The 20,714-nt window shown below is 38.0% G+C and overlaps 1 protein-coding gene across 1 annotated transcript; it reads right to left on the reverse strand.

The window, feature by feature from the left end:
• Nucleotides 1-274: 274 nt before the first annotated feature.
• Nucleotides 275-15,346, reverse strand: jam3a (junctional adhesion molecule 3a). The gene is made up of 9 exons (XM_032546096.1): nucleotides 15,118-15,346; nucleotides 6,134-6,205; nucleotides 5,905-6,018; nucleotides 5,574-5,726; nucleotides 3,450-3,652; nucleotides 2,233-2,332; nucleotides 1,717-1,843; nucleotides 1,578-1,629; nucleotides 275-1,452 (listed from the first exon to the last, which is right to left on the reverse strand). The coding sequence occupies exons 1-9, from the start codon at nucleotides 15,179-15,181 to the stop codon at nucleotides 1,417-1,419; spliced, it is 921 nt and encodes a 306-aa protein (XP_032401987.1). The 5' UTR covers nucleotides 15,182-15,346; the 3' UTR covers nucleotides 275-1,416.
• Between the last annotated feature and the right edge of the window lie 5,368 nt (nucleotides 15,347-20,714).

The following is a 20,714-nucleotide window of genomic DNA, read 5'->3' on the forward strand; positions in this document are numbered from 1 at the left end:
CCTTTTCTGCTGAATGTTTTTTTTCTGATGTTATCTTGTTTTATCACATAAAAGCTTACTTAAACACATAGACATTTGTGTCTGCAATTTTTTTTTTTTTAAAATGCAGAAAAGGAGTATTTTTATCAGCTGAAACTTTGGTTCCTAAAAAAAAAAAAAAAAAAATTCTTCCTCCATAAATAATTTGAACAATAGATTCCCTCTCTGGAGCAAACGCTTTCACCAAACTATGTTCTCTACCAGATCTAATAAATCATTCACAAAACGACACCCGTTTACTTGTGCAGTCGAAACGTATTTAATAGTAACAAAATAACAACACGTAACGTTAATATCAAATGAACAGCAGACGTTTCATAACAGTTCCTGAGTTGTTACACAAAAACATTTGCGCACGCCTGCGCAGACATAGCTGTTGTTACCGACAGACGCAAACACTGCGAAAACACACTTAGTAAATACAGTGAAATTTATTTCCGACAAACAGGGTTATTTCGATATACACAATAAGTCATGGAGTGCATTGTAATAAATCAAAAGATCAAAAGAGTATGTGTATAAGTACATATTATACTGAATCACAACTGGACAATATGTCCAATACTCACATAAAAAAAAAAAAAAAAAACTTGTAAAGCACAAAAAGGTCACTTATACACAGAAACGGCACTCCAAAAATCCCAACTTTAACACCCCAATGGTACATATAGACTTTGCAGCATAGCGTGGCATACAGTTTTCAAATGTATCGTTTATTTCTGTACTTGTTAACATTTGTGAACATGTTTTAAAAAAATAAATAAATAAAAAAAAAAGGGCTGATACAGTGTGCCTTATGAGTTGGATCTGGATCAGCCTTTAGCAGTCCGCTACTTTAAGCCTGCGTATCTACAGTATATACAACGATCGTTCGTAGGTGAGACGATTTGTAGGTGAAACAATTGAGGACAGCTTTTGATCTAATGTAAAAGAGTTTTCAAAAACAAGCTTGCTCAGTAAAAAACTTGAAACATCATATAAAAAAAGGATTATTTGGAAAAAAATGGAGAGGGGGGGGATGTAGCTTACAGTAACTTGTGATAACACTGGGGGCCAAATATCAAATTTCACAGCTTTGAAATGCTTTCATTGTACAATACAAAAATGTTGGGAAATGAACTTGAACATGAAACGAGTGGTTTGACAACAACAACAATAATACATAAAAAAAAAAAAACATAACAGGAAAAACAACAAAATCTGAGGTGTAAAAATATTTGGTGCCACAAACTGAATGAATACTTTGGCAAGTCAGTTGAGTTAATGTGCATCCGAGAGTAAATGTGCCATGTTACATCTTAAACGTCGTTAGCTTGCGCATCATTGTTGCTAGGTAACCTTAAGAATGTTTATTTCTGCTTCTCCTTGTGATTGTTGTCAAATGATGAATGAAGACTTGTGCCGAAAATGACCCTGTGAAGAACAGAGAGAGAAGAAAAACATCAGTAAATCACACCCTAACGTTCATTGTATTCATATTACTGTAAGTCAATTCAATGGCGCATAAATGCGGTTTGTAATTTCTGAACTTTGTCTACCTCGTCTGCATCAGCATAGTCAATAGCAGGAGCCTGTGCAGGAGTATTGTAACTATGACAGAAAAAACAGGGAGCAAAATGAAAACGCGACACCTTCGGCGGATTTGACTACATCCTCAGAGCCGCACGGTGTACTCACTTGTTTCCATTGTAAACACTTTTGTAACAGCACAAACGTTTCATTAAATAAATCACAAATATCAAAGTGACAACTGCCATCAGTCCGCCGCAAGACTGGAGGAAAATTCCAAGGACGTCAACGTCACCTGCAACGAGACACGGAGCGAAATCAGATAGCGACTAAAATGGGAAACTCCAAAATGTCAACTTCTCACCGGAAATTGAATAAACCACAGCTAAGATTTTACAGGCCGCACAGCTACATGCAGAAATACACCGCTGAGTCAGAAACAACCCATCAGAGAATGCTGCAAGTCGATGACTTGACGCAGTTCTCTGGGTTTCCTCAGATAAAATATTTTCAAAACAAATAACTACAATTAACTGAACTTTACTGGATTGCTTCATAACTGGGACCAATTAGAAATGCTTGTGCAGTTGGACTGAATTGACGGGGTTTTTTGCAAAGTGCCTTGAGATGATACGTTGTGAACCGGCACTATGTGAATAAACTGAATTGATGGGAATCACTCACAGACATCCATTACTTTTGGAGAACACTGAGCGTTTCCAGCGTCATTCTTCGCCTGGCAGTAGTACTCGCCTGCGTCCTCTTTCCTCACACGTCGAAATTTCTGCGGAGATCATTTTGAAAACCTTCTCAGTATCTCATTCACAAAGCAAAAAGCAATAATGCAAAGAAGGTAGTTATCGAAATACGAAGGTAGTTATCGAAATATGATCTTCTGCCACCAGCAGAAGATCATATTTAGCACCAAGAAATCATGATCTGACATAAATTTGTTATAGAAGTATTACTGATTAAACTTTAGCTCTAACAATATATAGCTACATAATTTTTAGTTTAATTAGTAATACTTTTATAGCAAATTTATGTCAGATCATGATCATGGTTAATGTGAAGTTGTCATAACAAAGACATTTTGAATAATGTCAACTTTGTATTAAAAGTGTCATGATTTACCGAATGACACTTTATGACAACAGTCATAAATATTCATGAAGACTTACTCATGTTCATGTGTTATGACATGTTTATGACAGTGTCATGACGGTCTTATTCACAACCCATCAAATAAAATGTTACCAACTGCACTTAATAAATATAAATACAGGTAGCCTTTCTCCCAAATTTAATTATGTCAAATTGGCAGCACAATTTGTAGATCAAATCTCTCTTTGCAGGAGCCTTGTGAAGTACCTAAATATTCAAACTGTGAGCCTCAGTGGGTGAGGTTGCATGTGCAACACAAGTCCTATAAGTCAGCTAAAGCTCATCATATTAAAAACAATTCTAAATTCAGTTGACAAAATCTACAATGTTGTTAAATATGTGACTCATAAGTTTCATCTGTTTATAGATGGGTTTATTTTATTTCATTTTTTTAGCAAATTAGAAACATGGCAGATTGAATGCACAATTCTCCTCCTTTCATATGACAGTTAAGCTTTCTCAGAGGATATCTTTGCACAGAGAGATTAATCATGCAATTAGTCATTCAATGGTTAAGGTCTTATTCAGATTAAGCTGTTTATGTTACATAAGCTGCAACAAACTACGTTTACGACTAAAGATTTCCACTGAAATAGATTTCAAAAAGAAACGAATTTAGAAGAACTACTATAGAACTTAAATAATTCTACAAATAGTGAGGGTTTTTTTTTTTTACTGTCTACATTAAAATTAATTAAGAAATAGTGAATTTTTACTATTCCTTTGTGCCTTTTTACCAAGCTTCCAGTGTCCGGGTTGATAATGTAGGAGAAGTTGACGAATCTCTGGCTGGTCTTTGGATCTTGAGGAAGCTCCTCGTTGTTGTGGAACCAGCGGTACTGAGGGGCCGGGAAGCCCTCGTTCTCCAAACATCGCAGCTCCGTTGACGTTCCCACGGTGACAGACTCCGGCACGCTGCAACGCGGCACAACGGGTTTCACTGCACACAAGCAAAAATAAATAAATAAATAAATAAATTCCCCTCAGTACAACGGCTTTGGACTTTTCTATTATCTTTCGCTTTTTAACCTCATCACATGGTGCAAATAAATGTGTCATGTGACAACTGAAGCCTGTAATCTGATAACAGAAGAAAAGTGATTTCACCAGAGATGCACAGCTAAGAGGGTTTTTGTTTTTTTTGGGCAGATCTCCAACCTGAGGTTTTAGAATATTTAAGGCCAACATACATCATTTAAAATTTATTTAAGAAACTTTAAGACCTTAATTTTAAATACCATTATCTAAGAGTTTTTAACACTTTTTATGGATGTATGGACACTGTGACTTATTCTGTAAATAGCCTTCCTTCCTCAGTGTCTGAAGTGAAAAATGTTGCTGTCACAGCGAATTGGTAGCACTCAGGGTGATTGACTTCTGTGACAGGATGTCACCGGTCAGAACCTTTTAAGCTAAAAACCGATGAATTCAAGCCACCTGCCGATTTCTAGATTTTTTACATTCTCATTTTCATGTAGAAAATGAATTCAAACTCTAACAGGACGGACGTATATCTCCAAAATAATGATCAGGTGTGTTAATTGACTGAACGGATTTGAACCAGGAAGCTGATAAGGCTAACCATGCGTACGCAGGCTTTGCTTTGTGTATGCCACAAACAGCACAGACTGCTGACTCTCCTTCTTTTAGTTGTCTCTGTGCATGTCGGAGTGTACTCAAGGGCTTATGTCTAAATATAAGGTTGAAATTGCCAGCCTGTGGTGCTGGGTCAAACTGTGCTACTGTTAAGGAATGCAAAGTTTCACAGTGACAATGATAAAACTGTTCAGAGAGCCTTAACATGGCAGCCAATGCGTTCCACATTGTTAGTATTTACTTTTGTAACATTACAAATTCAAAAATAGCTGAAATAAACTCCATAAGCTGCACTTAACATTTGTTTATTTCTGTGTAAATTAAGGCGGATGTGTTGTAATTTTCCTCTGATGATCATGTCGGACAAAGAAAAAAACACGCTAAAGAAAGTAGGGCTGTAGCAATACACTAATCTCACGATACAATACGATACGTGATATTCTGCTCACGATGCCATGTATATCACAATATTCAGCAAACAATACGATTCGATACGATTCAATACATTTTTAAGATTTTCTGAAAGATTTCAGAGGGACAGAGTGATTTTGGTGACATTTTGTGACTGTTCCATAGACTTGGATTAAATTAATTGAACTGATGGTGTAACACTGGTGTAATGTTGTTTTTGTTACACATTTGTTACACGTTTGCTTTATTTAAATGTTAATTGTGTGGCTTTGTGTATTTGGTTATGCAGGAAAGGAACCTTTTTTGTCTTATTCACTTACAGTATATTAGGTAATGTAATTTATCTATTTCATTTGATTATTTAATTAATTGTAACTTGTTGTTTCATTACATGTCATTTTTAATGTATATGCGCAACTGGATAAAAAATGTCATGTGTGACAGCTGTCATTTAATACATGTGGATTTGACATAGAACTCAAAGTAGGATTTAATGTATCGATACTTGCGGATAAAAAATCGATACTTTCTAAGGAAAAAAATATCGATAAATATTGTAAAATTACACAGCCCTAAAAGAAACTATTGCAGAACTCTGTCCCAGTAGTCCATTAGCTCATCCTGCAAGCATCTCCCAAGGCAGTAGATGGTTGTCTAGCAATTTCATGTGAGTGCACATCAAATTTTAGGGACAAAGGGACATTGATCTTCTAGTCAAATGTGGAAGTGCTTACTTGAAACAAGAGAAATTGATTCTTCAGCATAACTTTGCGGTACTTTGTTCTTAAAATATGTTTAACATAGTGCATCTCAGTCACTGAGTAGTCAGTCAGAACCACTTTTTCTCCCCATACCTCGAACTGCGAGACTAATAAGAATCTCATCAAAGTCCCTCTGATCTTCGATGGCGGCCACTTCGCAGCGATACTCGGCGGTGTCGGCCCGAGAGGTGTTGAAGATCAGAATGTTGGCTGGCTCTCTGAGCTGGGCTCTGTTCTCCAGGTCCCCTTTTCAGAAGAGAGAAGAAAACACTTTACAGTTCCTCATTCAAACGCACAGTGCGACTTCACGCTTCAAAAACAGAGCTCTCCAAAGGGCCCATTCACTCGAGCAGAATTCCGAGGCGCCGCTTTGAAACGCTGCGGAGTTTCTCCCCTCAGAAACACGCACTCAGAGATGGTTCACCTGAGATCTTGTTCTGGAAGTACACGTAACTGGGAATGCCGTTTTTGATCTTCTTCCACTCTATCCTGGGGTTGTTTGTTGAGATGGACTCTATTAAACAGGTCAGTTCAATGGCTGTGGAAAGAAAGCAAAAACGCGTGAGAGAAAAGAGGGGCAGGGGGAAGAGTGAGAGAAGGGAAATGAAAGGTGCTTTGGATAAAAAGGTTAGATTTATTCTCCTGCAACTTACGCTCAAACTCATTTGCCCAAACAATCTTGTCTGTGGTTCGAAGGATTACCCCAAGCGATGATGGAATGTGGCCTGTGGGGACAAAAACAAAAAATAAGCAAATAAATAAATTAAATAAGCAACTTACTAAATGCTGAGTAACCCTCAGAGCAAAAAAAGAAAAAATGAAGCATTTTCATCAGGAGATAATCAGGCACGTTGCCTAATAACCAGCGGATTAGACAGATAAATCAGGAGAGCGTGCGAGCCTTGGGATCTGATTCAGTGTGAAAACGTCTCATTAATTACTTCCTATTTATATATTTAAGAGGACTAATGCCTCGGGCTAAAACAGTTGAGTTCTACTACTTAATGAACACGTGGACCACATAGGAGAAGGCTTTTGGAATCAACTTGTAGCAGAAATATTCCCAGTCACATGTAATAAGGTAATTATTTGAACGTGGATTAACAGTGGTAAGTGAAAACTAAATAATCAATGATTATCACAAAGCAAATACAAATGTTTTAACGGTTAGCCGGATTTTAAATGCCTCTGCTCAACTCCAGCTGAATCTTTGGTTCCATTACAGGTTGTTTGGACAGATTCAGGAGAACGCGGCAACATAATAGTGTATTTCTCAAGCAAGTCTTGTTTTAAGAGGAGACTACAGTCCAGCAACTCAGCGCTGAAAACAAAGTGGGAGAGCTTTCTTTCAGTTTGATTTATTTATAAGCTGAGATGCACAGGGAAATTGGCTGGTAACTGGCAATATCCGATTTTTACCTTAAATGGCTTTAAAAATTACTTTAAAAGAAACTATTGGTCAATCCTCCATATCTAATAATTACAACAACCTCATTCACTGAATTTTCAGTGTCAGTTTCAGTAATACTCTCCGACACCTCACAAATGTCTGGAGGACAAAATGTCCATGAAAAAAACCTGGATTTGAACAACAATGAGTCCCTCGTTAGTACTGAACTCCTACTTCCGACTTCTTTTCTAAAAATGATGTCTTTACTATACATTGGGACAAATTTATATCATTTTAATTGTAGATACCTAGTTTAGTGGAAGAACTAGACAGAAAAAAATATTTAAAACATACCAGCATTCCCCAAATATGGAGAGTGGAGAAGGACAAATTCTAATAGTAATTTAAGAAATAATTGTTTAAATGTAGAATTTAAAAGAAAATCTGAAATAAATATTGAAATAGTATATTTTGAAATTGTTATTAATCATATGCTCTTTAATTAAATGTATTAATTTCATTTTATGAGCTAGATATAATTATTTCATGTTCCTACTGAAGCACATCATGGATTGATTTAAATCAAACTCAGTGGATAGGATTGGGGCTGCTTCAAAACAAAGTGTCAAGACAACGTCTTCCAAGTTAGCTATGACTTTGAAGTCCATACAGTGCAGAAATAACTTCAATAACATAATTCAGTTGCTGTAATTTATTTACTACAAACTCTGGGAGAGCAATTCTAGCTCTATTATGTCTGGTTTGGTCTGAAATATCTCACATAAGTCCACAAGAGAGCGTTAGTGGGTATTAGCTAGTGGTCGGGGCTAACGTTGATCCTGTCTGAAGTCTGTGGCAGCTTCCTCCACGCAGGACCACAGTGAGCTCTTTTATAAGAAACTTATAAGAAATATTTCAGACCAAACTAGACATATAGAGGCTAGAGTTGCTCACCCAGAGTTTGTAGTAAATAAATTACAACAATTTATTGAAGTTATTTCCACACGTTCAGTGAAATATTGACCTCCAGGTCATAGCTAACTTGGGCGAAGTTGTCTCCACTTGCTCTCTGAAGCGGCCAATCAGATGCCAGGGTTTCTGTAGAAGCTGTCCTAATCCCGCCCACTGAGTCTGACGATAGAGATGACAGTTTAAGCTAATGCTTAACACAGGAACATGAAATGACTTACTAAGTCATGAAATACCTGTATCTAGCATTTTAAATTAAATCAATACATTTAATTGAGGCACATATAATTAATTCTAAGTTAAACACATGATTTATATATTCTGTATTAAATAATTAAGTTATTTATTTATTATAATTTGGCACTCTCACACACAAATTCCTTCCAATTTACTCAGATTATTGGTGGGGACTTGTACATAAATGTGGTAGTCTTGTATTTCCTTCATTTTCTATCACATTTACAATGAACACATCTAAAAAATAAATAAAAAAAACACTGCAGGACTTTCTTTCTTATTTTATGCTTTATAACCCTCAGAAATAAAAACGTCATTAAGTCAAAATCAGAAGTCAAGGAAAATTGGAAGCCAACTGAATCAGTGCTTACCAAAAGATTTTCAGCAAACATTTTCTTGAGTAAAGTAAGTACGTGTTCGCTTTTGGACCATAATTAATCTGCCATCTAGATTTCCCTCTGGTACAAACAAAACACATGATATGAGCTTAATTTTAGGTTCACTGATTGAATCAACTGCTCGGGGCAATTCGTGTTATTTCGTAAATGTCAGACCGTGAAAGGAAGTGGCATCATTCACAGGTTCTATTGAAAACGGACCAGAAACAAACCACCAAAAACATAAAAAATAAAGCCAGTTTAATTGGTAAATAACTGAATTTGGGAATAAGGGGCGGAGTACAACAAGACAATAAATTAAGAAAATCTTCAAATCGTTAATCGGCGTGTCTGTGTTTAGTCACTGGTACCCTGTATTTAACCTTTTTTTTTTGCCTAAGCCACATCTAAATGCAGTAATTGCTTGGTAGACATGCAAATAATGGCTCCCACGCTGAGTAATGAAAGCGTTCGTGCTCGCGGTAGGGGAAGAGCAACTGGGATTGCAAATGAGGGCAGGAATAAGACAATAATAATCAGCCGAGCAAATCCTGAATACGAGACGTGCCTGTTCGCCTGAGGCGCTGCGAATTCAGAGGTATTTATTCAACACATCCTTGTTAGCAGATGAGTGACCCTGAGACGTTGCTGCGCGGTACAACAAAAGAGGGGGGCGGGAGAGAGAGAGAGGATGGCTGTTGCTTAGTCAGAAAAACGAAGAAACGCGGGGTCCCGCCAAAGTATCCGGTCATGTAAACACAGCCGAGGACGCTGATGAGATTTGACTCCCGGGTCTCTGCTTCCGTCTCTGATGCTGACTTTCCCACTCTGTACATCAGGATCTATTTTTACTGCAGCTGTGACTGGACATCCTGTGAAACACGAGGAGACTCCGCTCAACAAACGCGTCCCCCCTCGTATCCTTGTACAGTCTTTGAGGCGCGATTGTGCTGCTCCTTCTGCAGCCGCGGACGCTGTGGAGCAAAGACTAGACACAATTTAGGAGCAAAGACAAATCGCTTCTACCCATGACCTCAAAATGGAAACCTACCAGGACGTGGTTGTCCAATTAAGCAAGGGGTCAGCCACCTTTACAAGCCAAAAAGTGTCATTTTGGTCTCGCTACTGCTGAATGAAATTTGCCCTGACCTGCAAAATCCGCATGGTCCTCGCGAAAAAAAGCAGGGTATATTAAATGAATGCAACATCCCATATGCTGCCATGTTTTTTTAGGATTATCGTGGCCTAAAATTACTGATTTTGCGGCACCTTTTTCAAAAAGTTCTGGTCAATGTTGCAAATTTCTTTTAAATGTTACTTTTGCCCTAACATGATCTTACAAAAAGTTGAAATTGCTGCACATAACCAACCCCCAAATAGACAGCATTTTAATTGTTAATACTTGAAGTGCAAATAATATTTTCATCTTCTTGAAATAAAACCCGTAATACAAATAAAATCATGTCCTGAGGAGTTGTCAAAGTGCAAAAGAAGAATTATATATGTGGAAACAGTTCAAGTTAGTATGAACTGTTTGCACGGTATAAGCAAATCTTACCGAACATCTAAAAAAAGGAAAAAATAGGCAAACGTAACCGTTTAGCGTTTTATTTCTTCTTGCAGATTCAACTCTTAAGAGAAGTTGTGAAACAGGAAGTTAAATTAGCAGTAGGCCGAAGGGGATTGGTCAAAAATCAGCCGAGCTGCAGTGATTCAGTCAGAAACGAAGGGAATACAGGAAACGTTAAGGTGAATGGTCAGATAAAAGTGAAAATGGCAAGTCTGTGTAAAATTTTCAAGTGATCCGTATGTTTTCATTAATAGCTGTGGTCGCAACTTCCTGGAGGCCCTGATATTTATGGAGTAAATAGAAATATCTAGTTGGTGACTTAATTCTTATGTTAGTATCATTTAGCTGCGGAGGTTCTTTGCCAATGATGTGTTGTAACACGGAGAAACGGCTAAACTTACACCTTTTATTACCTCTTTATCTATAACACTGCTCATTTCTTCATCACATTTGGTCAATGTCTGTTCATTGTTTTCGGTTGTTGTCGTTTTTTTACTTTGGATATTTGAAATATCTTCCAGTTCCAGTGTTAAGTGTTCTTTACAGAATGAAAGTTTATTTGTCTTTGAGAGTGCAAACTTGCATTATTATGCCACTATCAATATATTAGCTGAAAACGGTCTCAAAACAACAATATTATCGTTTATCACAATAATCACTGGAAGAAAGTATCGTCCAGCAAACTTCACATTTTCAGATTTTTACTTGGACAGGGCTTTGTAAATCATAGATATGTTTTATTTTTACTTCAAAATTATGCTTAAAAATCCTAATAAAAAGGAAGTGAAGTTTGTGATTCATCCATCCATCCATTTTCTAACACCCTTGTCCCTAGAGGGGTCGGGAGGTGCTGGTGTCTATCTCCAGCTAACGTTCTGGGCGAGAGGCGGGGTTCACCCTGGACAGGTCACCAGTCTGTCACAGAAGTTTGTGATTATACTGAGGGAAAAAAATAATAAAAGACGTCGCAAACTGTTTCAGAACATTTAACCAGATGAGAAAGAAAACAAAACCTGAAGGCTTTTCCAGTCGTACGGGTTGCGATGCATGCAATGAGTTGCTCTAAGTTGACAGACAATATCTGGTGTACAGATTTGAAGGGCGCATCTGTTTTGATAAGTACATTAAACAAAAGGTCACTGCCCTCATGTCCATTTAGCAGAAAAAGGCCCAGTTCTCAGTCTTTCTTAATTGGATTTCACAATAGCCGGATTTGTGGCTGCGGGTTAAATTGGGCCACGATATGTAAAGAAGCGAACCACTTCCATAAAATTAACACTTTGTAGAGTTTTTATTCAGGCCGTGGGAACAACTGAGTGCACTCCATTAACCGGACAATGTGCAGCTAATTATTCATGTCAGATTATAATAAAAGCATCTAAACAGATATGCTTTGTCCCCCGGTGACACGATCGGGGCTGAAGAGACGACGACGGCGTTTCTGGTTTGTTAAAATAATCTCGCTGGGGGGAAAAAAAAAAAAAAAAAAATAGAAGGCAAATGCAGGGCCTTATTTTAATCCCTCGCTTATTGTGAGGCGCAAACGAAATGGGTTGTATAGCTTGTTCGGAGGCAACCCCGCTTTTAAATAGCCAAATTCTGAAATCCTCTTATGAAAACCCGACCGAGCCCGTCCCCGTCCGCGCAACCGAAGTTGTTGATCCTCCGCCTCTATAAAAAGCCTATTCCCAGACATTCCAGTGCTGTCGCTGCAAATATGCTGAAAAGGCCGAGGCTGGAAGCCAAGGACCAGTGGGATTCACAGGACGGAGTGTGTAATAAAAAAAAAATGTAAAAAATCCTTCCAGTAGATTACACCGAGGCAGCCGAGTTGTTATTTAGTACTGGAGGGACTGGTATGATAGGGGCAGATGAACTGTGCTTCGCCCTTGTCTTGGTCTTCTTAAATCACCGGAGACGACAAGCATGATGACACGGGCTGAGGAAAAACCGAGAAACGGAGCCGCAGTTTTCTCCACCTCTAGCAGCTCCACAGTCCTCAGGAGACACAAAGACTAACTGATGAACGTATTAAGTTTTGATGCGAAATGATCCGAGATGCAAAACATGACAAAGTTTTTACCCAGTTGTATTGATTTGATGGAATCTTGAGTTAATATGAGTTACAGCGACATTTAATTTCCCTTTGGGATCAATAAAGTATTTTCTGAATTTTAATTTTAGGAGGTTTTCCTGTCACCACACGCCTGACTTGAATAAATGGGTTTTTGATGCCATACAGCGCACATAATGCAACCGTTTGAATGAGGTGTGCTGGAGCAGAGACGCATGCATTGTGAATACAATAATAATAAAAAAAGAAAATTATTCTATCATTTAAATATATTTAATTTAATTAAAACACTTAAAGGAATTAGCTTAATTTTATTTGGATTAAATAAATAAAAATATATTGGTTTTCCATAAGGTGTCTCTACAGCTTTAGATAAACAATACTGTGGGTCTGGTTGCCGTGTAGCGTCGGGGCAGGAAAAAAAAAAGGGAGAAATTTGACTGAATTCATTTAACATATCGTTTAACGTGATCAATTTCTAGTCACGATAAGTTTTTTATTTGTCGTCACGATAAATTCCAATTAATAACATTTAAAATAAGCCTGTCACAATAAACAATGAAACAATTCATTAGCATTAGTTTTTTTCTGCAGTTTTGCTTATTTATTTTGAATATTTAAAATGTCTCCCACTTCCAGTGTTAAATATTCCTTAGAATCTAAAGTTTACAGATTTTTGAGAATGTATTCTTGCATTATTATGCCATTACCATTACATTACTTTAAAATGGTATCAAAGCAACAATATTATCGTTTATCGCGATAACTTCTGGGACAATTTATCGTCCAGCAAAATCTGTTATGGTGACAGGCCTGGTTTAAAACTGTCCGTTTTGTGTGGCTTGTTCAATGAGCGCATCGGTAAATGTGAAAATATGATTAAATGTTGTTACTGCGTTTAGCTTGGTGATACCGATCACACTTTTTTTTATAAGACTGATGTCCCAAATAAACGTATTAACATGAATATGGTTTTTCAAGAGCAGTATTTGCGTTTGTGGGGCTGTGAATGCTCTCTCATGGAGTCTCACAGCCATACAATTACCTGAATAGAGAAGTAATAAATAGTTCTTGTCATCTCATTTATTGTTGTGACAAAAGTGCCACAAAATATAGCATCGCCCACCTCTGGTTGCCGTGTGGTGTCAGGGCAGATTCATTCTTAAAAAGGGCGAAATTTTACTGAATTAATGGCACAGCAGCAAGTTGGATAGACCCAGACAATTGTAAGAGACAAAGATTACAAAGGAAAGCAAAGAAAGAAACATAAAGGCATTTATAGCAATGATTTGAATAGACTATATCTGCCTGTCTTTACTAAAAGGTGATTTAAAAGAAGAAAAAAAAAAAACAGATTGTTTCGAAGTTGGGCAAACTGAACCACATGTCTTCATTAAAAAATCAGAACAAAACGAGAGCAGAAGCTTCACTTAGGCTTCATTTAACCAAAAGAATCCAGCTTTATGTGCCACCGCTGCGCCTCAAGGATGAATTAAACAATGCTCCGTCTTCTCCTTATTCATTATTCAGAGTCTTGGAAAACTTGAAGTTAGACAGTCGTATACTGTCAACTCCGGTCTGAAAGTGTGCATTTTCATCACTTTTCCTCCTCGTTTTGAACTGTGCTCCCCCCTCCAGCATCGATCACGGGTCATTCCAGGCCGCTGACATTGGTGTACAATATTGATCTCTGGCAGATATTCAGTTGAGAAAGTCGACTCTTTGTCAGGAGATTTCTACTGATGCTACAAGCGCCCCGCCTTCATCATTTTGCTCCTGCGAAAGTATTCCCATCTTATTAAACAAACCGTTATGATTATAGATGCACATTTTAAGAGTCTTCCTTGCAAATTTCTAGTTTTGTTTACGGGCTGATCTGCTAATTTCTTTTTTTTCCCCCCACAAAGAATAATAACCAACGACGGGGAAACAAAAATAGCCGTGGGTTATTAGTGGTTTTGAATCCATTGTAATGATGTTGTGTCAAGGAATTACAATAAAATCTCCATTTATACATCAAATCATGTCTCTTAGTCTTACATATTTTTTTTATTTATTAAATCAACATTTATAGACTGACAATGTTGTAAGTTCTTTGTTCAGACGAATTTAATAAATAGGGGATTTTTTTATTTTTATTATTTGACCTGCACATCAAAGTCCATCATGTTGTCCAGTTGTAGATGCAGGCATACAAATATATAGTTACAGTTACACACTCAGTGGGTTAATAGTCACTACTCACTAGCAAAATAAATAGATTTGCCAAATTCGAGTTGCACAAACTCTTCAGCTGTGAAGAGGAAAGCAAGTAAAACACATCATCCTGTTTTGACCCAACTATATTCTCACTTAATAATAACTTACTGGAATAAGAACTTTACAAATTTTAAATGTCTACAGAGAATAAACGAGTTGAGCTCTTTGGTGTGTTTTTTTTCTTTCTTTTCTTTCTTTTAGCTCAGAGTATTTTAGATGCAGGCATGCAGCAAATTTCTGTACGCTGTCTAGCAGGCCTGGGATTTCAAATACCCACAGGTCACCACCATGTGGCTGTCCTATTGCTGCAAACCAAACATTTGTTCTTATTCTGGACATTTCCTCAGAGACATCTGCTAAAGAAAGGCAAACACAGATGCTCCCATGTTTCTACAGTAAAAAAAAAAAAAAGAAAAAAGAAGAAGAAATAATAGTTTAGTTTGTCTCTTTGTCTCAATGCTGTACCATTAACAAAAGGCTGAATAATGTTTTTTTTTACTGTTGTTGCGTTTAAAACCCATTTGTAGTCTCACTTCAAGGCTGGTTTTAGCAATAAAATATCCTAAAAGCTGTAGAGCACCACACAAACTGAAACCATCTGAGCTCTGCTGACATTCCCCAGCCTGTCCACATCAAGCTAGCCTTCTGGTTAGCGGGCGGACAGCTCCGACCTACAAGCTCTGGTTCTACTAACGGGACCCAAACCTGGCTAAAAGTACGCCTTCACGAGAGCTTACAGGGAAGGGGCCGAGCAAACTCACCTAGGCTGGTGTACAGAACAATGCAGGCGACGAGTCTCGCCATCGCCATCTTGCAGCGTTTCATTCAGGGACCGCCGTACAGCTGCACACGCTCAGCACCTCTGAGAGGTATGAGGATGGGCTCCGAACTGACTGGTGGATGTTGCCATCGACGAGTTTCCATAGCTACAAGCGTGGACCGTGTGTATGTGTGAGTGGTGCCCCGAGCGTTGTCTGACAGGCGGTAGGCGGAGTCAAACAATGCTTCCCCTCTCTCTCTCTCTCTCTCTCTCTCTCTCTCTCTCTCACACACACACACACACACACAAAGCACTCTGAGCACATGTTGTCGTGGGAAAGGGGTGACCCGCACCCTCTAGTGGTTATGTAAAAAAAAAAAAAATAATTTAAACCGCTGACCGCTTTTTTTAAATTTGATTTTATTTACATTATTTACATTCACTATTATTGATTTATGCCTTCTAACGTTCTCAAAAGACATACTGGTCCTTACCATAAAATACAGAATGCAGAGGGAATAAAAGGCAAAAGGTCATAAAGGACAAGTGGTTGATTCGTCACCACGGACAAGTTTTGTTTGTTTTTTTGTTTTTTTCTGGAACGTGATGTTCGTTTTAAAAAAAATAAAAATAAAAACTTCCTAAATTGGCAAATGTAACATCACTCCCTAGCATTTAATAACCATGTTTCATTTCTGCGAAATTATCAAGGCTTTTCTAGACAGAAAAACAAAGGAAGAGTAAATTTCCGCCCCAAAATTCAGAAATCTTCTAGAAAAACAAACGTGGACATTTCTGTGTTTCAAAAGTTGAAAGTTTTTGACAATTGTACATTTTCTGAGTTTTAAAAGTGCAAACATTTTCTACTCACTGGCATAAATAAAAACAGCATTTTAGAAGAAAAAAAACAAAACATCATATACCAGGCATGTCCAAAGTCCGGCCCGGGGGCCAATCACGGCCCGCGGTCAGATTTCATACGGCCCGCAGCTTCGGTTTTATAAAGTATTATTTATGGCCCGCCTGCACTGTGAAACAGAATAAATAAATCATAAAACTTGAAACTGTAATTCCTCCTTTCACCAAATGGTGGCAGCACCACTTTAATACTATCAGTCTGCCTCTGTGCAGCGAACCCCTCTCCACTCATTTCTGCCACTGCAAAAAAAACGAGGAAAGTTGACAGTGAGGGCCGCCGCTTTCAAGGGAGATGGGAATTACAATACTTCTTCACTGAAAATCAGGGCAATTGTGCTTGTCTAATTTGTGAGATTGTTGCCTTGTTTAAGGATTTCAACGTAAAGAGACACTACCAGACTAAACATGCTAACTCATACAACAAGCTAACAGGAAGTGACCGTGCTGAAAAACTGAAGCAGCTCCAAGCTGCACTGGCATCACAACAGCGATTCTTCACGCGGACCTGTGAGTCAAAAGAAAATACCACCAAAGCAAGTTACGATGTTAATGTTAATAGCTAAACATGGCAAACCTTCTACTGAAGATACATTTATCAAAGACTGTGTTATGAAAATGGTGGAGAACATTTGCCCTGAGAAGAAGCAAGAATTTGAGAAAAATGTTTGCCTGGCACGTAACAGTGTGGCACTGAGAGTTGAGGACATGAAACAGAGTTTTGAACGGTAACGTCTGTCACTATCAGCAGCGAAAAGCCAAAGAACATTTATGCACTTGGGTTTATGGCACTTATTTTTATTAAACTCTTGAGTAAGATTTGGTTATGAACCTGTAGATGTGATACAAACTATACTTTCTGAAAGATATTGTAAATGACGAGCAAAATTCACTTCTTTTAAGATTTAATAATAATAGATAACTTTGCATTACTTATAACTCCTGTTTAAAATGTTCTTGAGGCAAAGATATTTTTAAACTCATGTAAATTTAAGGTATTTCCTACAGTTTGTTCAATGTTATCTGACTCTCCAGATATGAAAGAAAAGCAGAATTTGGGTTTTTAGACTTGTTCTCATCTGCCTGAGTGGCTTATATTTGGTTATTTTGTCATTTGAAAAATAAAGATAATTGTGACAATGAAAATTGTTTTATAACGGTGTGTGAAACTTTTGTAGTTAAAAAATGTCCAAACAAACTATTGGCCCCCGGGCATCTTCACTTGATCAAATCTGGCCCTCTTTGCAAAAAGTTTGGACACCCCTGTCATATACAGACAGTGAAAGATGGCGGTAGTAGCGTGATGGTCTGTTTTGTTTGCGTCAAGCCCCGGACCAGATGAGTTGGCTTCCAGCTATTCTGTTTTAGATGGACTTACATTTTAGACACAACAGGCAATATTTGTTCATTTACATTTTACTAATTGAAATTTGCAGTTGTCCTCAAGGACAACTAAATAACCTTAGGAGAAAAGTTTTAAAAGTCACATAAAGACAAAGACTGAGCTGTTGGCCGCACAAATTGCCGCGTGATGGGTTCGACTTTTAATCCAAGGACACAAATATAAGCTGATCAACTGTGTTTATTATGACAGTAAAAAAAAGAAATGAAAAGAAAAGGAAAGGAAAAACCTTGAAAAGTTCGACTATTAAATATTAGTGTCTGTAAGGCCGTACCAGGGATTTCTTGTCAATGTCAATGTCAAACTTATTTATACAGCACTTTAAAAACTGGTATAAAAATGCACCAAAGTGCTGCACAAGAACGACAATAACACAAACAGATAAAAACAGAGTATCAAAACACTACTTCAAATAAATGCCAAAGAACAAAAATGAGTTTTGAGAAGCGATTGAAAGTGATCCAGGCTGTAGGCAGATTTAATTTGGAAAGATAGATTATTCCATAGAGTAGGAGCAACAACAGAAAAAGCCCGATCTCCTTACCTCTTAAGGAACTGTCAGTAATAGCTGATTATTTATTCTGGACACAGACTGGAATTTTAAAATGTGCTTGTATCAATTAGCATGATTTAAAAAAAAACACTACTAGGGCATCAGAGCTGAAGAGGCACTGACTGGAAACAGCGCTACACAATGATGCAAGTTTCTAATGTCAACACCAGTCCCTTTTACCACCAGACCAAACATTCCCAAACTGGGGCACGCATGAGTCACAGATGGTGCTGAAATAAATACATTATTAATAATAATAATAATAATAATAATAATAATAATAAAAAAGGACCTAAGATATATTTTTTGTCAATATTTGTATCCACTAGGAGAGGAATTAAATCACAGATAAGGCTGTCTCTTTCACAGGAGAATTTATTTCTTCTTAAACTTTACTGAACTCCAAGCATGTTCCAACAATATACAGCAGGGGGCGGTATAAAACCAGAAACGATTGAATGTGTTAATTAAAACCCTGATTTGAATTTATGTTTACCTTCTGAATTTACTTAAGTTAGGAAACTTCCCCTTTAAACAACCTCGCTAAGTCAACATGTCCTAGTTGTGACAAACCTTACTGCATCGGTTAATTTTTTTTTAAATCTCAGAGTGGCAGCCTAAAACAGCTGTTTTGATTATTTCGGGGAGGGGAAAAATCGACGTTTGATCAAAAAAGATTAAAGAAATAGTTTACACTGACCATATAGAGACAAATTTAAGGAGCCCACCTGAGTCAAGTGTTATGCAGATGTTTTCATAAAGCCTTTTCAATGCATTCTTTACACACTGAATACATTTTCTGAGGATGCAAAAAAAAAAAACCCAAAAAACCTTTAAATGATCACTCATCTGTTTCCTCTCACAGCCTTCTTTGACCTCACTATAGACAGATCTAACACCAGTCGTGGTTGCTTTAAGGTGCTGAATATGTGCAGGATATTGAAGAGTATTAGCTGCCACCTTTATTGAAAATCCTAAATTGAAAGAGCACATTTCTTTTAAATTGGCGTAGATAAGGAAAAATGCCACCTATGCAGGCTGTATAAGCCGAAACAATTCATCATCCTGATTCTTCCCTGATTTTTGATATTTGATTTTTGAGTCACGTGCAGCACTGTGAGAAAGTTGGGCCAGTATCTGTACAGATATCCTGTGTTTCAGCGTTTCTCCTTGTCCTTTGAAAGTTGCAGATCATCCATGAAATGCAACGACAACATCCTGAGCAAACACAAAAGAAGCAGCATTGAAATTATGATTTCAACGATTGCTGAAAACAGCAAACAGGGACGAAGCTCCTCCTCAGAGTTGCAGTTTCCAGGTTTCCAAGTTTCTGCATTACGGAGCAGCACCTCCCCTGCTACACCCTCATCCCCCGCTCAGCTCCTTCAGACTAGCAAGCAGCAATTAGCAAACACCTGGTGGATCTGCACAGCTGCTGAGCTCATTGCACAATTTACTTCTCAGTGCTGCATTGATTAAAATGTTGTTAAAGGGATAATAGAGGAGCACTGTCCTGATGACTTCCTGAAGGCGGAGTGTTGGCAGGACTTTCTTAAACAGACGGTGGCGCAATTTCAAGCCATATTTGATATATACAGCATTTTTATAAGAACTGAAGGTAACGTAGTTATTTGATTATGCTATGAAATGGCACTATGTGGCTGTGAAACACACAATGCTGCTCCTTTAGCATTTAAAATTTGCAGCCTTTTATTTAAACACATAAACCCTCCTGCTCCTCAGAATAACTGACACACAGTTTTCATTACTTTTTTCTATAATTGGCTTAAATATGATTCTGAACCAGTATTTAGATAACAATGTGTTTTCAGGTTGCTTTACCCCCAATATTTTTACACAGGTTGAACATACAAAGACATATAAAGTTTAAAATGTACTATGTGGGCGTATTCAGGTCATATTTAAGAGTATCTTTTTTTTACCCCTCCAGGGGTCTTTTTGTGAGCTCTAGTGTCCCTTATATGATAGTGGGCTGACAGGAAACGGGTAAGGAGAGGGAGGAAGACATGCGGCAAATGTCGTCGGGTCCGGGAGTCGAACTCGCGACGGCCGCGTCGAGGACTCAAGGCCTCCAAATACGGGTCGCGCTAACCACTACGCCACCACGGCACGCCCATTTAAGAGTATCTTTAATGGATATTCATATCTCCAGCAGCCCGTCTGTAAGATGGAAAAAAAAATAAAAGCTCATATGAGATTCCCATAAAACCTCCGGCCCCCCTCCTTGGAGCTATTATTAGTAACACCCATGAAGCGAGACGTCTTCTCCTTGCAAAATTTTCTGCCCCCCATTGTTCTTCCACAGACTCCCTGATATAAGCACCAACTATCAAAGCATGAACCTAGACTTTAAAAAAAAAAAAGAAAACTGTGGAGAATCCTTGACTTGTGCCGCCTTTAATTTTTGCCCTGCGAGTCGCTCCTTGCGGCTGACACACATTTGGCTTCAGCTTTAGAAAGCTGCAGGGCTCCTCAGAGCGGGAGAGGGAGGCAAAGCAGCAGCTCACGGTTCAGATAAGGAAGCGACTCAAATTCCCAGACCTGACTGTCAGATGGAGGAGGCTAATGAACGAACAAAGCAGGGGAGGTTATAGAGTTTCTCCCTGTGTAGGATGCTGTAGCTTTTAAACTGACACGACAGACTTTGTTTTGACTTCGTTCACCATCAACGTCTACGTGAGTTGTGGAGTGTTTTGAACAGTTTTAA

This window comes from Xiphophorus hellerii, chromosome 18 (genome assembly GCF_003331165.1).
Source record: "Xiphophorus hellerii strain 12219 chromosome 18, Xiphophorus_hellerii-4.1, whole genome shotgun sequence".
In the NCBI taxonomy this organism is placed as follows: domain Eukaryota; kingdom Metazoa; phylum Chordata; class Actinopteri; order Cyprinodontiformes; family Poeciliidae; genus Xiphophorus; species Xiphophorus hellerii.

Coding starts and splice junctions, on each gene's coding strand:
- jam3a (XM_032546096.1), bottom strand. CDS start 15,181: ATGAAACGCTGCAAGATGGCGATGGCGAGACTCGTCGCCTGCATTGTT. Junction 2,333..3,449: donor ACCCGGACACTGGAAGCTTG/GTAAAAAGGCAC, acceptor TGATCTCCGCAG/AAATTTCGACGTGTGAGGAA. Junction 1,844..2,232: donor TCCAAAAGTAATGGATGTCT/GTGAGTGATTCC, acceptor GTCTCGTTGCAG/GTGACGTTGACGTCCTTGGA.